This window comes from Bubalus kerabau, chromosome 10 (assembly GCF_029407905.1).
Source record: "Bubalus kerabau isolate K-KA32 ecotype Philippines breed swamp buffalo chromosome 10, PCC_UOA_SB_1v2, whole genome shotgun sequence".
Lineage (NCBI taxonomy): Eukaryota > Metazoa > Chordata > Mammalia > Artiodactyla > Bovidae > Bubalus > Bubalus kerabau.
Window position 1 is genome coordinate 26,441,939 of NC_073633.1, and position 20,647 is coordinate 26,462,585.

The window sequence follows — 20,647 nt, forward strand, 5'->3', positions numbered from 1 at the left end:
GACTGACACTCCAAGGGGCTGAGCCTCTGGTGGGCATCCAGGCAGTGGAGTGGTAGGTGGTCCCCAGCCATGAACTTGTAGAGCAATGCACAGTTTCAGTGGGAATCCAGTCTGAAAGGAAAGGCAAAGGAAATGTTTCTTCAGGACAAGAGACAGTGGGTGGCCTTTTGGGGACACTTGCTGTGTGGTCCCTGTCTGCCAGATTTCAGCTACAGGTCATTACCACCCATGTACATGGGCCTCCTGCTATGAGCTGCCCAGTGGAAGAGCAGGGATCCAGGCTTTTAAGTGGGTTTGCCTGGCCCCCAGCACAGCCTTCTCAGTGGAATTTTTTAGAGGTTTTTCCAGGAAGAGGTAGACTTAAGCAGCTTGTTGAGTTAGGCCCGCCGAAAGTCCTCATGGATGGATGGCTTGGTTTCTTTCTGCCCAGCTAGTGATCCACAGCAAGCTGAAAATGACCTGGACCAAACTCAGTCAAACAGAAGCACAGTCTCTTCCAAATCGCTTTTATTGAAGCCGTGGCAGCAGAATATACAATGTGGCTCGGATACACAGCAGAGCAGGGCCTAGATCGTGAAAAGATAATTTTTCCCCACATGTTGGGAAAAAGGGTGATATATATTTTTTTATGAACACTATGTAAAAAAAATATAAACAACACACAACATTCTCCAGGAGCTAGAGCCCAAGAGAACCCACTGGGGATCCACCATCCAGTGGGACATCAGAGACAGTCTCTGGGGGGTGGGGGTGGGGAGGGAGTGTCCCCACAGCCAGGAGAGGCTGCAGCAGCCCCCCGACTTTGCCAAGAATGCCAGGCAGTGACAAGCAGCAGTGAGGAAGGGAGTGGGTGGCAGCCGTGCTGGGCAGCTTGTCAGCATCTTGATCACCAGTATCTGGAGGATCCAGTTGGTGGTATGGCCAGCCAGGCCAGAGAGGAGGAGGGAGCCTTCTCATCCATGGGGGCAGAGAGTGCGCCTCTCTGCTTGAAGAGGGAGAGGAAGGGCGACGAGGAGCAAGGGGCGAGGGAGCACGAGGCTCTCAGGTTGTTGGTGACCTGGGATGAGGAAGAACAGGGTCAGGCTGCATAGTGATGAAATTCAGGACAGTCAGGGATGTGATGAGGATGCTTCTATTTGTAGAGTTCTAGGGGCAAATGGACCCAGAGTTCTTTTTGATGAGATGGTCTTGTCAGTGGGATGACCTGGGACACTGGGGGAAAGGGTCTGGAGATTCTAGTCAGATTTAGGGTGGATAACAAATACAATACTGCCTCACCACATTGGGGTCAGAGGACCTGAGGAAAGGAATGGGGGGCCCTATAAAATTTGCAATGAATGGGGTACAATGGAAGGCATAGGTATGAGTGAGTCTGGGCCCTAAGTGTCTCCTAAGTTCCACTCATTAGCTGTGTGGCCTTGATGTTCCTTGGCCTCAGTTTCTTTATTCCCAAAATGAGGATAATAGCAACTGTTCCTCATACTTTAGGTGAGACGTGGCTTAAAGGAAGTGACCAATGTCACCTGAGGAGTGTATTGTGTTTCTTAAGTATCTGGGGCCATTGCTATTAACAAGAGGAACCATGAACAGGAAAAGAAGAGTCTGGTGGGTCCAGACTTAGGCCCTAAAAGCAAGAGCCTGGGGGAAGTTCCATTTCAGAGCTTGGGGACCCGCCCCCAGGGCCCCACCGCCTGGCTGAGATGTCAGCTCACCTCAACTGGACCAGAGCCGCAGCGTCATGAGCAGGTTAAACCCGACCACCTTCAGGAGGAGGATGCGGAACGCTATCACTGACAGGTTTTGGGAGTTTAGGTTTATATCTGCAAAAACAAGGAGCCGCAGCAGTCATGGCACAGGTCTGCACAGCCCCCGTGACACCGAAAGCAGGGTGGGGAGTATGGTGAGCTTCAGTGCCTGGATCTGCCTCTCCCTTTGAGCTTTGGTGCACCACCCCCTCATAAACATATCTGTACATCCCTCTAGGGTCAACAGGGGCTTCCCAGGGGGCACAATGGTAAAGATTCTGTCTGCCAATGCAGGAGACACAAGAGATGCGGGTTTGATTCCTGGGTTGGGAAGATCTCCTGGAGTAAGAAATGGCAACCCATTCCGGTATTCTTGCCTGGAAAATTCCATGGACAGAAAAGCCTGGAGGGCTGCAGTCCATGGGGTTGCAAAGAGTCGGACACCACTTAGTGACTGAGCACGCACACTCCAGTGTCAACAGCATTTCATTTCCAAAGGGAAACACTAACAGTGCTTACTCTCTGTTTTAGGGCTGAGCCTCTCAGTGGATGGGGATGGTGAATGCTCAGAACTTGGCACACGCAACACCCTGGGTCAGTGCCCCTTAGTGAGAATCTAGTGGTGGAACCACAAGAGGGATGAAAGTGAAAGTGAAAGTCGCTCAGTCGTGTCTGACTCTTTGCGACCCCATGGACTATGCAGTCCAGGGAATTCTCCAGGCCAGAATGCTGGAGTGGGTTACCTTTTCCTTCTCCAAGGGATCTTCTCAACCCAAGGACTGAACCCAAGTCTCCCACATTGCAGGTGGATTCTTTACCGGCTGAGCCACAAGGGAAGCCCAAGAATACTGGAGGGGGTAGCCTATTCCTTCTTCAGTGGATCTTCCCGACCCAGGGATCGAACTCAGGTCTCTCGCATTGCAGGTGGATTCTTTACCAACTGAGCCACAAGGGAAGCCCAAGAGGGATGACTCAGTACAAATGACTCAAATGGAAATGAACGTGGGCCCAGAGTAGGTGGTGAGGAATGGTGGGGATCTTTGAGAGCCAAGGTCACTGCCCTCATGAGTTTTGCTGCTCTTCTTGAAAGAAGGCAAAACCCCCAGGCTATGGAGGGAGAACATCCTTGGGAAGACCTGGTTAGTCTAGGGCTTTATGTGAGCTGGTCTGAGAGTTCCCAGCTGGGCCACCCAGAAGCTCTCTTGATCTCTGTGGACAGTGGAGCCACTGAAAGGAATACAGAGGCCTGGGAGTGAGTCATTGGTCTAGCAAAACTAGACTTATCCTCGAAGTTCTTAGAGTGGAAAAGAAAATTAGAGATGGTGAGAGGAATCTAGGGATTCAAGAATGTCCCCAGGCAGCTTTGAACGGGGCTTGAACTGCTGTTCTTTTCCTTAGAACTTCATTCCTAGATCCACATGTTCCTTCACACTGCCTCTATCCCTTCTGGGTGATTGTGGGTTCATCGTCTCCCCAGACCTGTGTGAAGCCAGGAGGGACCCCTTCCTTACCTGTTTCAAAGCTTTTCTCTACCAGCTTGGCATTACAGGGGATCTCTAAAAGGAGAAATAAAGACATTTTTCTTAGAGTCCTGAGCATTCTGACTTCCCACCCCAGAAGCCTTTCCATGCCTCCTCGTGGAGAGATCTGGAAGGAACTTGTCCCACATGGGACCACCTGTTGAGGCCACCACTGACCCTCGAAAGACAAGCACCCTGGCTTCTAGACACCATTTCATTTACTTAATACTGGTTGTGCTAAGTGCATGTTACATGACACAAGGAGCCATCAGAGCCCACCCTTGGGTGAGTTCCGATCTGGAGTCTCATAGAGGAAGTAAGGCAGACACAGTGAGGAGTGCCATAAGGGGTACAGATGCTTTCATCTGTCCCACAGGGTTTTGACCCCTGAACCCCAAATCTGTTTGCTTGTTTTTTCTGACTCAGTAAATGGCATTATCATTGACCTAGCTGCTCAGAAAGAAAATCCAGCCACATTCCTCAATTCCCTCTTTTCCTTTTCAGTCCTGCATGGTTCTAGCTTTGAATCCCAAATAGTGTTGAGCTGTTAACTCCCCTGCCACAGGGACTTCCCTGATGGTCCAGTGACCAAGACTCTGTGCTCCCAATGCAGGGGGCCTGGGTTCTATCCCTGGTTGGGGAACTAGATCCCACAAGCTGCAACTAAGAGTTCGAATGTCCTAACTAAGGCCCAGTGCCTTAGTTAAAGAAATAAAAAACAAAATATCAAATAAATAACTCCCCTGCCACAACCCTATCCTGGCCCCCATCATCTCTCTGCTGCAGGAACTTCTTTTCTGTTTGCACTCTCGGCTCCTACAATCCATTTTCCACTCTAGTCAGGGTGATTAAAAAAAAAAATTATTTATTTATTTTGGCTGTGCCAGATGTTCCTTGCTGCTCAGTCTTTATCTAGTTGCAGCGAGCGGGAGCTACTCTCTAGTTTTGGTGCCAAAGCTTCTCACTGTGGTGGCTTCTTGTTGTGGAGCACGGGCTCTAGGGTGCACAGGCTTTAATAGTTGCAATACTTGGGCTCAGTAGTTTTGGCTCCTGGGCTCTAGAGCACAGGCTCAGTATTTGTGGCACATGGGCTTAGTTGCTCCATGGCATGTGGGACTTCCTGAACAGGGATCTGCCTGCACTGGCACGCAGATCCTTTACCACTGAGCCACTGGGGAAGTCCCCAGAATGATTTTTTTTTTTTTAAAGTAAATTGGGTGTCATTCGCCTGCTTATAGGCAACCAATATCTCCTCACTGTACCAAACAGTGTCTCCCGCTCATGACGGGCAAGGCTCTGTGATCTGGCTCCAGCCTATCTCTTCCATCTCATCTCCTCCTGCCCTTTGCCTTTCTCACTGTGCTCCTGATTCTGTAAGGTCCTTTCTCTTCTTATGGCTGGTACCTCCTTAGCCTTGAAATCTTAGCTCAGATAGCATTTCCCCAGAGGGCCCTTCTCTGACTTTTGTCCGTAGGGTGGCTATTTCCCCAACTCCAAGTTAAAGCAAGTATGATAATCTGGAGTTCTTTAGATTTCCTCTTGTTGATGGTTGGTCTCCCCCAACTGGAATGGGGCTTGCTCAGAGCAGACCCCTCATTGGATGCATTTCTTCCTCCATGGCAGCACCGGGCATATTGTACAGGCACAATCAGCAACTGCTGAGTGAATGAATGAATGAGGTTAGGAGCTGGGAAAGTCCTTTGGCCAAGAGGGAGGAGTAAAAGGAGGGATCTGGGAGAAGCACACCGGAGCCTGTAGGAGCAGTGAGGGGCTGAGCAGAGGCAGGGGGTGGGGACTCAGAGAGGGTGAGCTTCAGGGCCCTCGCGCTCTCAGGCCTCTTCCCCCTCTGCTATTTGTCTAGGACGTTCTGTGACCTGCCTGGATGGGGCTCACTGATGCTCAGGAACGAGAAGGGAGGGGTCTTTGCTGACAGTTGATGAGGTTGAGACCACCAATCAGAGCAGCTTTTAGATGTCACAAACCTGAGCCCTGGGCACAAATGGGCCTCTTGATGGAGGAGACAACTTAGAGCAGAACCCAGGCTGCACTCACCGGAGCTGGGGGCGAAGTGAATGGTCTCGTTGAAGGTTTCTGCGCATCCAGCATCACTGGTGTTTCCCCAAGTCACTATCCCGTTGCTCTTGGATCCCAGGATCTCCATGTTGAGCACGGTGCTGTTTGTTTTGTGCACCGTGCTCCCCTCGGACCCCATGATTTGTTTCATGTTGACTTGATTTGAGTCAAAATCGGTGAATAGGCAGACAGAAGTGTCGCTGGATTGGGGGCTTCTCAGCTGGTACACAGTGGGGTTGGGGTCCTTGATTTCTGTGGACCAAAAGGACCCAGTTAGGAGATGGTTGTTTTCCTCCTCGCTCCAACCAAGGCCTGAGTCCAGATGCCAGTGATGGGCAAGAATAGGGCTATATGGGGCTGGCAAGTCACATTCTCAGGTTTGAGGTGGGAAAGAACATTCTAGAAACCTTCTGCTCACAATGGACAGGACTCAGGGACAGGCACAAACTATGGGTCCTGGCCAAGAGACCAGGCTCTCAGTGAACACACTCTGCCAGGCCCTGCCTACCATTCAAGGAAACTAGGAATTCAGGGCCACTTAAGGATGCTGCCCATTTTTCTACTTAATAGGAACTTTTGCAAAAGCTCAGAAGGCCTAGGAAGCAACAACATAGTTCTGGCAGGACAAAGCAAGCACAGAAAAGAGACCCAGCAAAGCAAGCCACATGTCGTAGAGTCTAGGGTGGTCTCCCCGTCTTGGGCTGGTGTTGACAGGAGTGTGATGTTTGTAATAGGCTGGCATGAACTTGGAAGACGGGCCACATCACCAGGAGATTTCTCTCACTGATAAAAGCTTTAGGCTCTAAATCAGAACCTTTGTGTCTAAGCCCTGGCTCTCCCATTTACTAGCTACAAGGCTTTGAGCAATTCACACCAGCTCCTTGAGTCTCAGGAATTTCATCTGTCAAGTGGGGATATTGCCTCATCTTTTTTCCTGACCAGGCTCTTCTGAGAAGCCATGAGAGTTTCTCCATATAAAGTTATATTTAATAAACTGAAATAATTTTAGTAATTGCAGCTCTTGATACTGCCAGTAGATTGCCATGATAACTGCGCTACCCAGTAATACACAGTTTCTATTCTTCTGCCCCAGGAAAGCAGGAGCTGCGGGAGGCTTTTCTTTAGTGCTGAGAACAACTCCTCAGTATTTTCATGGGATTCTGTGTTTTTAAAGCAACCCTCAGTGTTTATTCTTTCAGACCTCCTGCGTTTGGAGGAGGAAGCAGAGGTTTACTAGGAGGATTAACACGTTGGGGCCACCCAGCAAGTTTACAGCAGGGCTGGGATGGCAGCTTCCGGGGCCCGTGGTTCTCTGCTCCCCTAGCTTTCTCACCACACAGGCAAAGTCTTGCAGACCAGTGATGCAGGGCGCACCCCGTGTGCTGAGCCAGTCAGGGTGGCCTTGGCAATGCAGATATCCAGCTGGATGGAAACCAGGGGAATCAGCCCTTGGCATGACCTTGGGATGCTGAATCAAGGCGGAGCTGCCTATGGGTAGGGTTGTCCATGGTCACCTGTGAGCCACACCCAAAGCTCTGGCTTCAAAGGATTCTGCCTGCTCCTCTCCAATCTCCATGTGCCTGAGAGGACGACATCACTGTGGGTTAAGGATTTATGTCAGAATTCTTTTGCTGGGAGGGGAGAGACGGGAAGCCATTAGCTAATACCACACCCCAGTGGATGTGTCAGTCGTTAGTGGGAGTCATGGGTGGGACCAGAGAGGGTGATGTGGAAGGGTGTGGAAGTGCTGAGAGAATGTGGCCACAAGAAAGCTGAGGTTAAAGTGCCATCAGACACAGTTTGACCTCAGAGGGAGAAAGGGGTTTGTTATGGGGGCCAGACACCTGACTTTGAGTCCTGGTTAAACTCTCGCTTAGATCCTAGAGCCAGTGGCTGTCAGTCTGGAGAGGGTCTAGACCATGCTGCCCAGTGTAATAGTCTTTAGCTACACTAACCAACATCAAGCAAACTCCGGGAGATAGAGAAGGACAGGGAAGCCTGGTGCGCTGCAGTCCATGGGGTCACAAAGAGCCGGCTATGACTGAACAACAACAAACATCAAGTAAAATGAAAAATTCAGTTAGCAGTTAAAACTTCACATTGAGACCCCAGTAGCCACATGTGGCTGATGCCTACGGTGTAGGACAGTGCAGGTTGACAGAATATTTCCATTGTCACAGAAAGTTCTATTGGACGGCATTGGTCTGGAGGGTGCAATGCCACGGACCACAAGGAAAGGCTGAGGGGGCTGAGAGTGAGATTTAAAGCCAACTGAGATCCTTGCAGGGTGATACCAGGGCAGGCTTACTGTTGCTCAACTTTGCTAGTGAGAGATCAAAATGAAAGAGCAGTTAGTGAAGTCAGAGAATTGGGGTGATTTTTAGCCTCTCTCAATTCTTGTTTTTACCAGTTGATACCCTTGGGCTTTCCCCGTGTGCATTTTTGCTGTTGTTTCTCTGCCCAGCTTCCTTACCCCTGGTTTCCTTCTTAGTCACCCTCTCCTGCTCCCCTCACTTCAGTCTTTTCTTTGAGCTCATCATCCAAATGAGCTGTCTACAACGTGGAGCTGATCGAGTCACTTTCTGTTCAAAATACTCCAGAGACTCCTATCGCCTATAGGATAACGCCCATACTTTGTGGCACAGCGTTTGGTGGTTGCCAGGATTTGGAGCGCTTGAATTTCCTCTCTCAAGTCCTTTATATGCCCTGTATGAGTACAGCTGGACAAAACTCTTCATCCTGGCTCCCTGGAATATAAGCTCTGTGATAACTAGGACCTGTCCCTAGATCACTGCTGTGTCCCTAGTCTTTGCCATATGCTAGGTGCTCAAGAAATAATTGTGGGATAAATAAGCAGCCTAGTGACCGTCAGATTTGGAAAATTCCTATTAATTAGACTTTTTGGTCAAAAAACCTGGATTTTGATCCCTAAACTTGGCTTTTTAAAGCCCTCTTTTAGGGACTTACGTGGTGGTCCAATGGCTAAGAATGAGCTCCCAGTGCTGGGAGTCCAGGTTCGATCCCTGATCAGGGAGCTGGACCCCACATGGCATAACTGAGAGTTAGCATGGTACAGCTAAAGATATTGCGTGCTACAGCCAAGACCCGGAGCAGTCAAGTAAATCAATAAAAATAAACACTAAAGAAGAAGTCCTTAAAAAATGAAGCCCCTTTTACTTTTATCCCCAGGTACCTCAATGCAACATTTTTGTCTGAAAACAAAGAATGAGTCATTATTAATCTGGAGATCTTTAGGGGTCCATCTGCCAGAGCCCCGGGAGAAAAACATCCTGTTCCACTTTAGTAAGATAAATGCCTCCTACCACTAATGACATCTCAGAAGGTAGGCTTTAGCAAGACTGGATCAACTTTTCAGTGTGGAAGTCCAGCTATTTCTAGATCCTCATGATTCATTTTAATTCAGAATTAGCCACAGAAGCACATGTTCCAAGGATCTAGTGCCTAAGATCCCCAGGGCACAGCAATGATGGAAAGCTGCCATACCACCAAATCTGTGTTTGGAAGTTGGGCACCAGGAACCCTAAATGTGAGTGAGCAGTACTGACTGAGTTTGAGTCCCACTGAGACCCTCGTGAGCGTCAGGAAGCAGTGAACCTTCAGAGACATACCTGGAGTGATGGAGACTCTGGTTCCCTTGCCAAACTGCATCTGGGAGGCAACACCTCCATCTCACTCTCACTGTCTTCATTACAGAAAGCCTTAGGTTTCCCCTCCTCTGACGGATGGGCTCTTACAGCCCACTGAGCAACAAAGGGTGGCGGTCTAGGCCATGAGCTGCCCATGGGAAGAGCTGGCCTCTCTCACCTTCACCTCTGGTCTGCATTTCCGAATTGTTTCCCTGTTTCCCAGTGGCTGGCCTTAGGCCTAATGGTCTATACTATCCTGAAGGCTCTAGCATTCCTTTTCTCCATTGTCTCTGAAGGCATCTTTGGCTTTCTCTCCATCGAACTTCATTATCAGAGTGTTTACTTGGCCAAAATGCACATGCCTTGTTCATTCCTGAGATCATGCCCTCTTTCTTGGTGTTTCTTATGCCTGGAAGTCCCCTCATCTCCTTGCTTTGCCCAAATAGATCTTAATTTATCCTTTAGCCTCAACAATTCTTTCTACTTCATAAAACCTTTTCCATGTAGCCCAACTTTTCAGCCAGAACCCCATTTCTCTGAATCCCTACCGTGCCTGTTAACATCATCAGCTGGTTGATACAAAAATGGTTTTCAGGTTGCAAAATTTACAATATCTCGGTCTCTTTGACTAGTTTTTATACTGTTTGGAGACAGTTCAAGCATCTATCTTAGATATTCATACTCAGTCTCACATTTTATAGAATGATGGCCACAGAGAAGGCATTTAAAGTTATCTACTGAATGATTAAAGTCAAATTTTAATGTAATTGACCTAGAGAGACACAGATTTTCAAGATCAAGAGGGTTGCCTTTTCCATTCACAGAGGCCTCTGTAAGACAGTTATAACACTCACAGATAGCCTTGCCATAGTAATATCAAGATCTCCAGGGAAAAGGTTAGTGATACTGGTTCATGAGGTTGCAAATGGTGCTGCCTGGAATGACTCACCAGATATTACGGACACTTGGGTTCCTTTCCCAAAAGTGAGTTTACTGATCGCTCCTCCTGTATTCACACTGCTGGGGACACCATTACAGAAACTCACTGGCCCTGGCTCCTACTTCATTGAGAAACACTGGTCTCTCAGAGGGGACAGAGGATCACACTCTTTAGAGTTAGACCTTCTGCTCTTCTGTGTTGAGTCTTTGTCTCTTATCCTTTTCTTCCTGCCCCATCCTGCTATAGTGCCCTGGATTGGAAGTTCTGATTTCCATAAAGACAGAATTTAGTAGACAACTCCCCTTGCTCAGGACAATAGTGTCTTGGATCCTCTCGTGAAAGGTCCAGGACTCCTTGCTCATCATCTGACTCATGATTTTTCAGGTTCTGGCCCAAGGGTGTTTCCTGAACATTGAGTGCAGGATGAGAGGATGTTCTGGGATGAGTGGAAAGAACCTTTTGGGACTCGACAGGAGAAAGCACCTGGGCTCAACTGGGCATCTCAAACAAAGAAGAATTAGCTGTCAATGTCCACCTTTGCCCCACATTACTTACTTGGTTGGACACTCAGTCTGGTCCCTGCTCCAAAGTTTAACTTATCAGTGCCGAATCTCCACTGAGGGTAAGGTCTTTGCAATAACCGTCCTGACATTAACCTGCTGGAACCTACCAGGCTCTGAGGGCACCATCTGAGAAGGGACCCTGGCTTTTTTTCTTAGGTTTCCTATTTCCCATGGAAATTGTTCCCCTTTCCCTTTACAATAATGAAGGCTTTAGAATAACAAAGCCTTCATGATGATGATGATAATAATTATTAATATTATTTAGAAAAGCTGCCAATTATTGATTACTTGCTATATGCTGAGCATTATCTCATATTATGATGTGGTAATTTTTATTTTTCTGTTGAGAAAGTGAAGACTTAATTAGCTGGAGAGGACAAATCCAGACTCCCCCCAAGGTCTGCTAGCCTTCTAAGCTATACTGTGAACCCTACACCATCCTGCCTCCATACCTTGTCATATTTGCCATTCACATAGGGGTCTGGGTCATTTTTACCCTGGGAGCAGTTCAAAATTCTACTCAATCTCAGAGAGGAAGATTCTGTGAGCAGCTATGCCCACACTAAGCTCGTTAGTCCATTCAGGGAATTTAGCTACCTGCTGCAATAAAAGAGAATTTTTGTTTGCCATTAACTCATCTCTTTCCCCCAAGAGCATTTAGCTAATTTCCTGAATGCTCAGATTATCTGGTGCTGATATGATCCTTTTCGCTTGAAAGCACCAAGTATTTGCAACTCTTTTTATGTTTCCGTAAATTGTTCTGCTCAGGTTTTCATTTACCCAGCTGGCTCTTGGCACTTCTATCTTTAACATGAGAAATGGGAGCATTTCAAGTTACCAGAGAGTTTGTAGAAATGGAAACGAGTGTTTCACATATCCTCAAGTTTGCCATAAATCATTGCCGGTTTTCTCACAGACAAATGGTCAGTCACTTTGCCTTGGTCATTCACACCGTCATACTCACGTGAGTGTACAGTCAGCCTGGTCCCGGTTCCAAAGGTCAGCTTATTGTAGCCACCAGAAGACACCCACTAGGAGGATGCTTTACAAGAACTCTAGTGCCTGGCAGGGTTAGCAATGACTCCTGTGTCTGTTTTACAGGTTCCTTCAAAATCCCCCCTTCTCTAGCACAAGAGAAAAGTCCGGCTCACCGAGTCCTAATTCCTGAGCTTTTTGTGTAACAACCTCATACACCTTTCTCTCCCAGCCAGCCTTCAGCAGGTCAGGCTCTTTCTGGAGGGTGGATGCCCATTCTAGATTCCACAGTGAAAGTGAGGAAAGAAAACTGAAAGAGTCTGGAGAAAAACCAGAGATTAATTGGGAAATGAATCTTGAGGGAACATTCACAGCACTGGCAATAGATGGAAAACCTTGAGTACAACTTAATCATGGAAGGGAGGCCTGTGAGAGCGTTCCTATCAGAAAGTGGTTCCATTACTCCTTGAGGGCAGACACAGACTAATATGGCCATAGGAATAGCCTCATAAAGTGCACAAGGAGGACTGCTTAATTGTGAAGGTTGTGAGAATCAGGAATGAGTTGCAGATGGGGCCCAAGAATCTAGTTCTCTGGAAAGTTCTAAGGTTAGGATTAACGTTCATATGGGGACAAAAAAAAAAATCTCCAGTTTGAGAGTGGTTTAGACAAGTCCTTTTCAGTGAGAATTTCACAGAACTCTAGTCCTAAATTTCTCTGCAAAAAAGATTCTAAGCTCAAAGAAGTTTGGAAAATGCTGTATACTCTTTTTCCAATCCTGAATCCTGACAACACATATTAGCAGTCTAAAGGCTCTGAGAGATCTTACAATAAAGAAATTTAGAGCTTCTTAAACTTATTTGATCCAAGAATGTTTCGTTTCTTAAAACATCCATTAACCTCTGTGGAACATGTACAGGTTTAGATATTCATTCCCCAGAAGTCCCTTTTCTAGTTCAAAGAATTTAAAATTCATCCTAAATTCCAGCCTAATTTTATCCTTAAGCTTTCATGTTCTGAGTCTGTTTGTTCTCCTACCAACTCCTATGGACACAATTAGGGGTCTTACTGATGCTGATTATTTCTTTCTAATCATTATGAAACAGCTTCATTCTATTCGGGCAAATGCTGAACAGTAGTCAGCTATGCAGCAAATTTTCTTGCTGCTGTCAGGAATGGCTCGAGGGCAGATATGAACGAAGTCATCATGCAAGACCACATCACCCCAATACTTTGCAGGGTTTACCTCCTGGGAACAATGACAACTTGAAAGCCTTGCCCAAATGTGAATTTGTTGGTTTTCTTTCCACACACCTTCCTACAGACCTTAGAGCTATGTGCTTCAAAGGAGATTCTGGTCCTAATGGAGAAAAGTTTCCGTCCTGGGTGGTGTCTCAAATAGAGACATATACTTCAAGTATTTATCATTAGACCAGTTTCCTTTTTGCTACCATAGGATTTTCTTGGGCTACTTCCCTAGCTGCTGCTGCTGCTGCTGCTGCTGCTGCTGCTAAGTCGCTTCAGTCTTGTCCGACTCTGTGCGACCCCATAGACGGCAGCCCACCAGGCTCCCCCGTTCCTGGGATTCTCCAGGCAAAAACACTGGAGTGGGTTGCCATTTCCTTCTCCAATGCATGAAAGTGAAAAGTGAAAGTGAACTTCCCTAGCAAGGTGGTGCAATTCTTATATCTCTGAACTCTGGTTCTTCAGAAATATGATGGGGTTTCAGGCTTTCTAAAGGCAACCTGATCTGACCCAGGGCAGGGAAGAGGCTTTGGTGAGTGCACAAATGAATGGACAAGTACGGAGGAAGTTTTCCCTCAAGAAATGGGCTCTCACCCACCCCTGCGCATTCAGGTGGATTCTGTCATCTCTTGGTTTTGAAATTTAGCAACTCTGTTGGGGAATACTTGCTGCCGTCTAAACCAATAGGTTCTAAGCAGTTACTGCCTCTGCACTGAGGTCTTCCCCAACTCTCGAGCTAAAGGCGTTTTTCGACAGTCACTTGTTTGATGATGCCTATGTGTCAGGCATGGTGCGGGGGTGTGGCGGTGAAAGGATGAAGGAGAGCGGGTCTCACCCTCACAGAGCTTTAGTGCAGTGCAGGGTGGATGAAAGTACCAAGCAGCTAGGATAGGAGGTCAGGATGCCTTCCTTTCTGTGATTCCATCGCAACTTGTGTGTACTTCCACGGCAGTGTGGTGACATGGTCTTTAACCATCTATTTGTGTGGATGTCTATCCATGGGGAGATGACAGAGACTCTACCTTTTCCTTTCTTCCTTCTCCCCCTTCTATCCTTCCCTTCCTCCCTCCTTCCTTCTGTAGTGCTTGGCCAAAAAGTTTGTTCAGGCTTTTCTGTAAGAACTTTATGGAAAAACCCGAAGGAGCCTTTTGTGCGTGCTCAGTTGCTCAGTCGTGTCCAGCCCTTTTGTGACCCCGTGGACTGTAGCCCGCCAGGCTCCTCTGTCCCTGCGACTTTTCAGGCAAGAATTCTGGAGCAGGTTGCCATTTTCTACTCCAGGGGATCTTCCTAACCCAGGATAGAACCCATGTCTCTTATGTCTCCTGCATTGAATGAGCCTTTTGGTCAACCCAACAATAGTTATTTGCTAAATATTTGTTGAATGAAAGCCCTCTCAATATTTTAGTTCATTTTAAATGCAATCCTGCTATCTTCTTTTATTAAGACTGTTTCATTTATCTTTTGAGTTCTGTATAGGTCCATTTTCTAAACTCAATATTTTTATTGCATTATTTAGGCCTTAAGTCCTTCCCATATCTCTTGATTAGACATGGAGCTTTGTGAGAGTGTATCCCATGCCCATGGTCTTTGGGAAATTTAACTTATCACCTTTCATGAAAATTAAATGGCAACAAAAATAAATTTTTTGGCATAATCAGTCATAATTTCTTTTCTAATAAAGGTCTTTTGTCTCAAAGGAATCTAGAAATAGCAAAAGAGTCTACCTCTGTAATGATGAAAAGGCCAGGCCCCACTGGCAATGACTACGTTTAGAAAATAAACCACTGTTGAGCTTGCAGCTGGGAATTCAAATTTCAAAACATTCAAACCTCATGAAGAAGCATGAGAAATTAGTTCGGGAAGTGCAGACTCAACATCCAAGAAAGCAGAACAGGGACTTTCTGTGCTTTTGGCTGGAGTCTAAGGTTGGGCACTTACTTGGATGCACTCGGAGTCTTGTTCCACTCCCAAAAGTGAGTGTTCTGCTGCCTGTGTTCACACCCTGCCACAATGCAGTACAAATACTGCTCTCTGAGGGTGGCTGTCCTCACCCCCTCCTTCCCCCATATTTACAACCTTCACTCTTGGGAACAGAGCTTTTAAACAGCCTGTTTTAAGTTATTGATGATAAATTTCTTTCGGTGTTACTTTATGCCCAATAACCAGTCCCCTTAGGTTTCTACTCCTCTCCCTGCCATACCTGCATTCTGCCAACCCAGTTCAATGACTTTACTCATCTCTTCAGAAATGATGAGTCCTGGACCAAGGCTGCCATGGTTGCAATGGCAACAAGGCTTGGGTTGGGCAAACCAGGGACCAGACCAGTAGCCTTTGAGGTCTGTGATCTTCCTTCACAGAATGCAGGACGGACAGTGGTAGCAGTGTGGTGGCATGGTTAACAGTAAGGCCCTGGAGTCAAATAGATCAGAGTTAAATTCTAGCTCGTCATTCCTAGCTGTATGATGTTGGGTTGGGCAAGTTATTTGGCTCAAGCCTCTGTTTCTTTATCTGTAAAATGGGCCTACCTAGCATTAGGATGGGTGTGAGCATTGAGAAATTCTATGGAGGACAGGATGTAGTCACTGGCACATGTCAGACATTCTGTAAATAGTAGCTAAAAATCCAATGGTTCCCAGCAATGATTTCCACTGAGGGAGGGATGAGGCTTTTTGCAGCCAGAAGAGACCTGTCCCTGTTCCATCGCCCTTTCCAACACTCCAGGGTGCCTCAGCACCCTGACTGGGATGCTCTTGCCTGGGACAGATATCTCATGGATCCAAGACGACGTGGTAAGAGATTCTCAGCCACAGAACTGAGGGGTAAGATGGACCCCTTGGCTGCCAAGAAGATAGTTCTGCTTCAGAAACCTAACCAAGAGTGAAGCCTTTTTTCTCAACCCTCAGGGATTTGTCCTCTGCACCCACCATGCAAAACCCTTGTCCAGCACAACCTCAATCATTTCATTAGACCTGACACAATGGTAGGTTACTCCCAGGCAACAATGGGCTCTCTAATGACGGAGCAGACCAATCACAGACTCCCTCATTATTGCAGTATCCTTCCATCATGTGTCCTCTGTCTACAGAATATCCCTTGACTGTTTCTATAATACTCACGTGGGTGAACAACAAGCTTGGTCCCTGTTCCAAATATAAATCCATAGTTTAGTCTTGATACACACAGCAAGGAAAGCCCTTGCTAAAACCCATCTCACATGACTTTCCTCTACCTGTTGCCCCAGTGGTTGGGGCAACAATCCAGGGAAACACTAGCCGACGCGCCCAGAGTTGCAGGAATCTCCCACAGTTGTCCAGGGCCCCTGAACCTAGGGGCGGTGATGGGACTGGAAGAGCCCCACACTTCCTTTACTCGGGAGAATGCACACGCTCCCGTCAGTGGAGAAGCAAGGCAGCGGCTCCCTTGTAGCAGCACCACCACCAGCACTGCCTGCTTGCCTGGGGCCACAGCAGAGTCTGACTCTGTTACTCTTTCGTCAAACACAAGTGCTCCCAGAATGGAGGCAAAGATTTCATATTATATTGTCAGTGGAGATGCTGAGAGAAAGTAACAAGGGGCACATAAAGGTTAGACACAAAGGTTCTTAGAAGTGACCTTCTAAGAATGTTAGGTGTGGCATTGGTGGAGGACATGCCCTTCCTACTCCCATGAACATAAGTTGTCCAGCACCTATGGGGTAGGAACATCAATGGGTGGGGGAGAGGGTCGTGTGCCCAGAAGGATCCCAGCTCACTTACTTGGTGTGACCAGCACTCGAGTCCCATTTCCAAAAATGACTCTGCTCCCATAACCACACTCTGGGTAAGTGCATTACAAAAACGTCCTGGCTTTGCCCACCCTCTCATAGAGGACACACATACTTCCCAGGAGCTCTAAATGCTGGGAACCTGGGAAGGCTGACCCTAACTTTTTTCCTGGGATGGGTGATCTGACAGCTGGAGAAAGATTCCCTAATAGCTGTAGCAGCTTCAGCCCCACTGCTACCCAGTACCTCCATTTTCCTCATCACGGCCATCAACAAACAGCCTCTGGCTACTTCTCCTGCGCGGGGTAGGGGGGAAGCAGAGCCTTTACAACACTTGGTGAAAAACTTGTCTCCTACCTTGGCCGGGTGGGTGTGCATGTTTCTGAAGGTACTGGCAGCAGCGGGCATTTCCCACCTCAGCTGCCCCTCCTGATAGGAAGATACCATCGTCTTGGGGACATTTGCAAAAATGTTTGCAATGTTTCACTTTGCCAGAAAGAGTGGGAGCAAGAGCATTTTCATTAAGCCGTGCTGGGGCACACGCTAAAAACATGCTTCGGTGAGACTCAGAGTCACCGCATCCTCCTTGGGGCTGAGCAAGACTTCCTGGTTTCTCACGCCTGACTCATTCCTGCTTCTACTGTTTCTATCCTCACCTCAGTCAGGCTGCTTTCTGTCAAGGGTTGTCAAGAAAGTCAAGCATCTCAGCAGATAACAGTCTTAGGTCCTTTTCCAGAAACGCAGGGGTGGAATCCTGCTTGCTCTCTGCCAGGGAATGTGGACTATCCACTGTCCTGTTTCCAGCCAGTAGGGCCCCAGGTCCTGTGCATGACCATACGCAACACGCTGCTTGGCGTGCCCACATATAAATTGTTAATAGACTTTTAATAGATGCGTGTATTGTTTTTCTGACAAGACTGGAAGTTCTCGAGAGCAAGAACCACATCTTACACTTCTTCTTTTCTTGGTTTGTTTCTTTTTAAATCACATATGGCCCCTGGCTTGTTGATGATACTCAGTCATCATCTACTGAGGTGAACTGAGTTTTACTATGCATAATTATTGGGACAAGAAGGCCAGTTTAGGGAGAGGTTAAAAGCTAAATATACTCTGGGTAAATATGAGCTGCAAAATCTAAGTGCTTAGGCAAGGAAAAGCTAAGGAAGCATTTCTCAGAGAGGTAATTGGGAGGCAGCATAGAAACCAAAATACTATGAGGTTAATATGGACCCTCAGTAGAGAGGGGGCAATGGAATGAACAAGTACTTGATTCCAAAGGAAACAGATGTTTTTCTCCTGTTTTACCTTCACACTGATTCTCCTTAAAGGGTAAAATGAATAACGTGGCAGAAAAGTAAATTCAAAGTTAGCAGCATTGTTATGATTAATAATAACAAAACAGTAGTGGTAATAATAATAATGAGATGACAAGGATTACCATCATCATCATCATATTATGTTTAGACCAGAGCAAACGCTACATAGATACATGTAAACCCAATACTCGAAGTGAGGTTACACATTTCTGGAGATCTGACTTACTTGGGTTGATCAAAAGTTGGGTGCCAGTTCCAAATACGAATTTCTGATAACCTGTGTTCACACTCTGACATAACTCTATACAAAATGGTACCCCATGACTGGGCCCACTCTATACACATGGGGCCCTATAGCTGGGCCATAGCCTGGGATTCTTCAATCACACACAATCACACACTAAGTGTGTGTGGTCATCAAAGTGGGAAGAAGTGTATAATTTTACTATTTAACCTTCATTTCTAAGAACATTGGAAGATGACAAGAAATAAGTCACAACTCAATAGAAAATCCTGCTCTGTATACAGTAGATTATATTAAAAAATGCATGAATATTCAGGTTTAAAAAGTCATTCATATAATTACAGAGTCTTAGTTCTAGACAGGACGTAGGGTAGCTATGCCCATCCACACTTACTAAGGTTCACTACATATTTCTAGATGAATAATGCTCATGGATATACATAATACAACTTTACCGTTGCCAACCTATCTTATTTAAATAGCAGACAAAACTCTGGGGAAAAAGTCAATGAAAACAGATATCCATATCCTTCAACTATAATAAAAATCAGGTTATTTCATGGAACTTACTTGTTTCAACAAATAGCTTTGTTCCTGTCCCAAAGACAAATTTGAAGCTTCCAGTATTTCCCACAGCGATTTGTGCTGTAACAAAATGGACCACTTCCTTCTTCTATTTTTATGCCACAGCTGGGGATTTGGCTCAGGGAGCCTTATTTGGGGGAAGGTATTCAAAGTAAGGAGCACTTTTTTGTTTTTTTCTTTTTTGGCCATGTGGAACTTCCCTGACCAGGGATCAAACCCGTGCCCCCTGAAGTAGAAGCACAGACTCTTAAGCAAGGAGCTTTTTTTTTTTTTTTTAATAGTCTCTCAGTAAAACCCAGTTTTTTTTCCTGCTCTTGAACGATCTCATACATCTTTCCTGTCAGAAGTGTTAGTTCACCAAAGAGTAGTCATGGAATATGGCCCAGAGACCAAGATCCCCACATTTTAGTCCCAGCCCTAGTTCTCACTGAATTTATGATAATGGACAGGTCAATGAACTTCTCTGGATCCTAATTTCCTTATAGAAAAAAGAAAATTCCCTTTCAGCGCTAAAGTTCTATGATCCAGCAGTACCCAAAGTGCCCTCACCATTGCATATTTCTATAATTCACAAATGAGTGAGGCACTTGTAGATGGATTACACTGGGAGGCTGTCTGCCTGGGGAAAATACAACAGGTACTGAGAGGAAAGGACAGTCAGCGTTGAGGAAGTGGCTGTTGCCAGCTCTTCTCTCTGCTGTCTCCACTGGGGTAAATGTTCTCAGCAGCCCCCCTGTATTACTTATTTCTCATTAAAAAGGGCAGAGAATCCTTTAGATTTGCAGCACCCAAGTCAAGATCGCTCAAGGCTCCATCTCTCAGTCATGGCAGTATCTAAGAATAGAAAAGATAAATTTCATATATTTCCTTAGTAATTCGGATTGGCATCCTCTCTCATTTCTAAGTAAGCACTGGCACAGGGTCTATGACATAAAGTAGTAGAAAGAGTAAGTCTTTGAGATCAGGCAGGCAGATCCTGGTTTGAATGTAGACCCTTCTACTCACTAACCCTGGGATCTTGGGCAATACTTCTCTGAACTTCAGTTTTCTCTTCTGTAAAATAGGAATACTGTTCCTTGATCATAGAGTTGTTTGAAGATACACAATACTGTATATCATGCACCTAACATGATATCTACCCATCATAGAAACTGAGATGGTGGTTATGAGTTCTATGTTGTTAAATTATTAATCAATAAGGCTTTTTTTTAGTGTTAGAGAATTTGTGAAAGAGCCATAAGAGTCAATATCCTTGGATTGTAGTGATATAAACTCTAGGGTGCTGTAGGAGTAAGATTCTAGAACCATAGATTTTGAGTGCTTCAACCCTCTCATCTCACACTGGAGGAGTCTGAGGCACACAGAGGGGCAATGACACAGTCATTGGGGTGCAATCAAATCTAGAACTCTAGACTGAAACTAGAAACCCTGGGCTCCTTTCTCTGCACTTCACTGACTCTTCTTGAATAATGTTTAGTGCAAAGGGACATAGCCTCTGAAATGAGCTGGGGCATAAGGTAAAGTGAAAGTGAAAGTGAAGTCGCTCAGTCGTGTCCGACTCTTTGCAACCCTGTGGACTGTAGCCTACCAGGCTCCTCCGTTCATGGGATTCTCCAGGCAAGAGTACTGGAGTGGGGTGCCATTGCCTTCTCCAGGGGATCTTCCCAACCCAGGGATGGAACCCAGGTCTCCCGCATTGGAGGCAGATGCTTTAACCTCTGAGCCACCAGGGAAGCCCTGGGGCATAGGTAAACTGACCTTGAATAGCCTCCTATGGTGAGTCTCAGAGTCAATGGCAGTGGAGGTAGAAAAATTCTATTAGATTACGGCCATGCAATTTCCTGCTTTTTATCTTTTTTCCTCTTTCTGGCATTTAGCTCAATTTTAGTGCTAAAAACTCTAATACTGGACAGAGCTCTTTGTCCTGTCCCTTTTCCTCCTGTTACCTTCGCACTGATTCTCCTTAAAGGGTAAGATGAATAACGTGGCAGAAAAGTAAATGCAAAGTTAGCAGCATTGTTATGATTAATA

General features: G+C 46.3%; 1 protein-coding gene across 1 annotated transcript in view; it reads right to left on the reverse strand.

Moving 5' to 3' along the window:
- Window positions 1-509: 509 nt before the first annotated feature.
- Window positions 510-20,647, reverse strand: part of LOC129621090 (T cell receptor alpha chain MC.7.G5-like) — a 378,238-nt gene continuing 358,100 nt past the window's right edge. Inside the window, exons 5-8 of the mRNA XM_055537116.1 lie at window positions 5,318-5,590; window positions 3,257-3,301; window positions 1,713-1,820; window positions 510-1,057 (exon numbers count right to left, since the gene is read on the reverse strand). Of these exons, the coding sequence (XP_055393091.1) occupies window positions 1,714-1,820; window positions 3,257-3,301; window positions 5,318-5,590 (425 nt within the window). The 3' untranslated portion in view covers window positions 510-1,057; window position 1,713. The remainder of the gene's footprint in view (window positions 1,058-1,712; window positions 1,821-3,256; window positions 3,302-5,317; window positions 5,591-20,647) is intronic.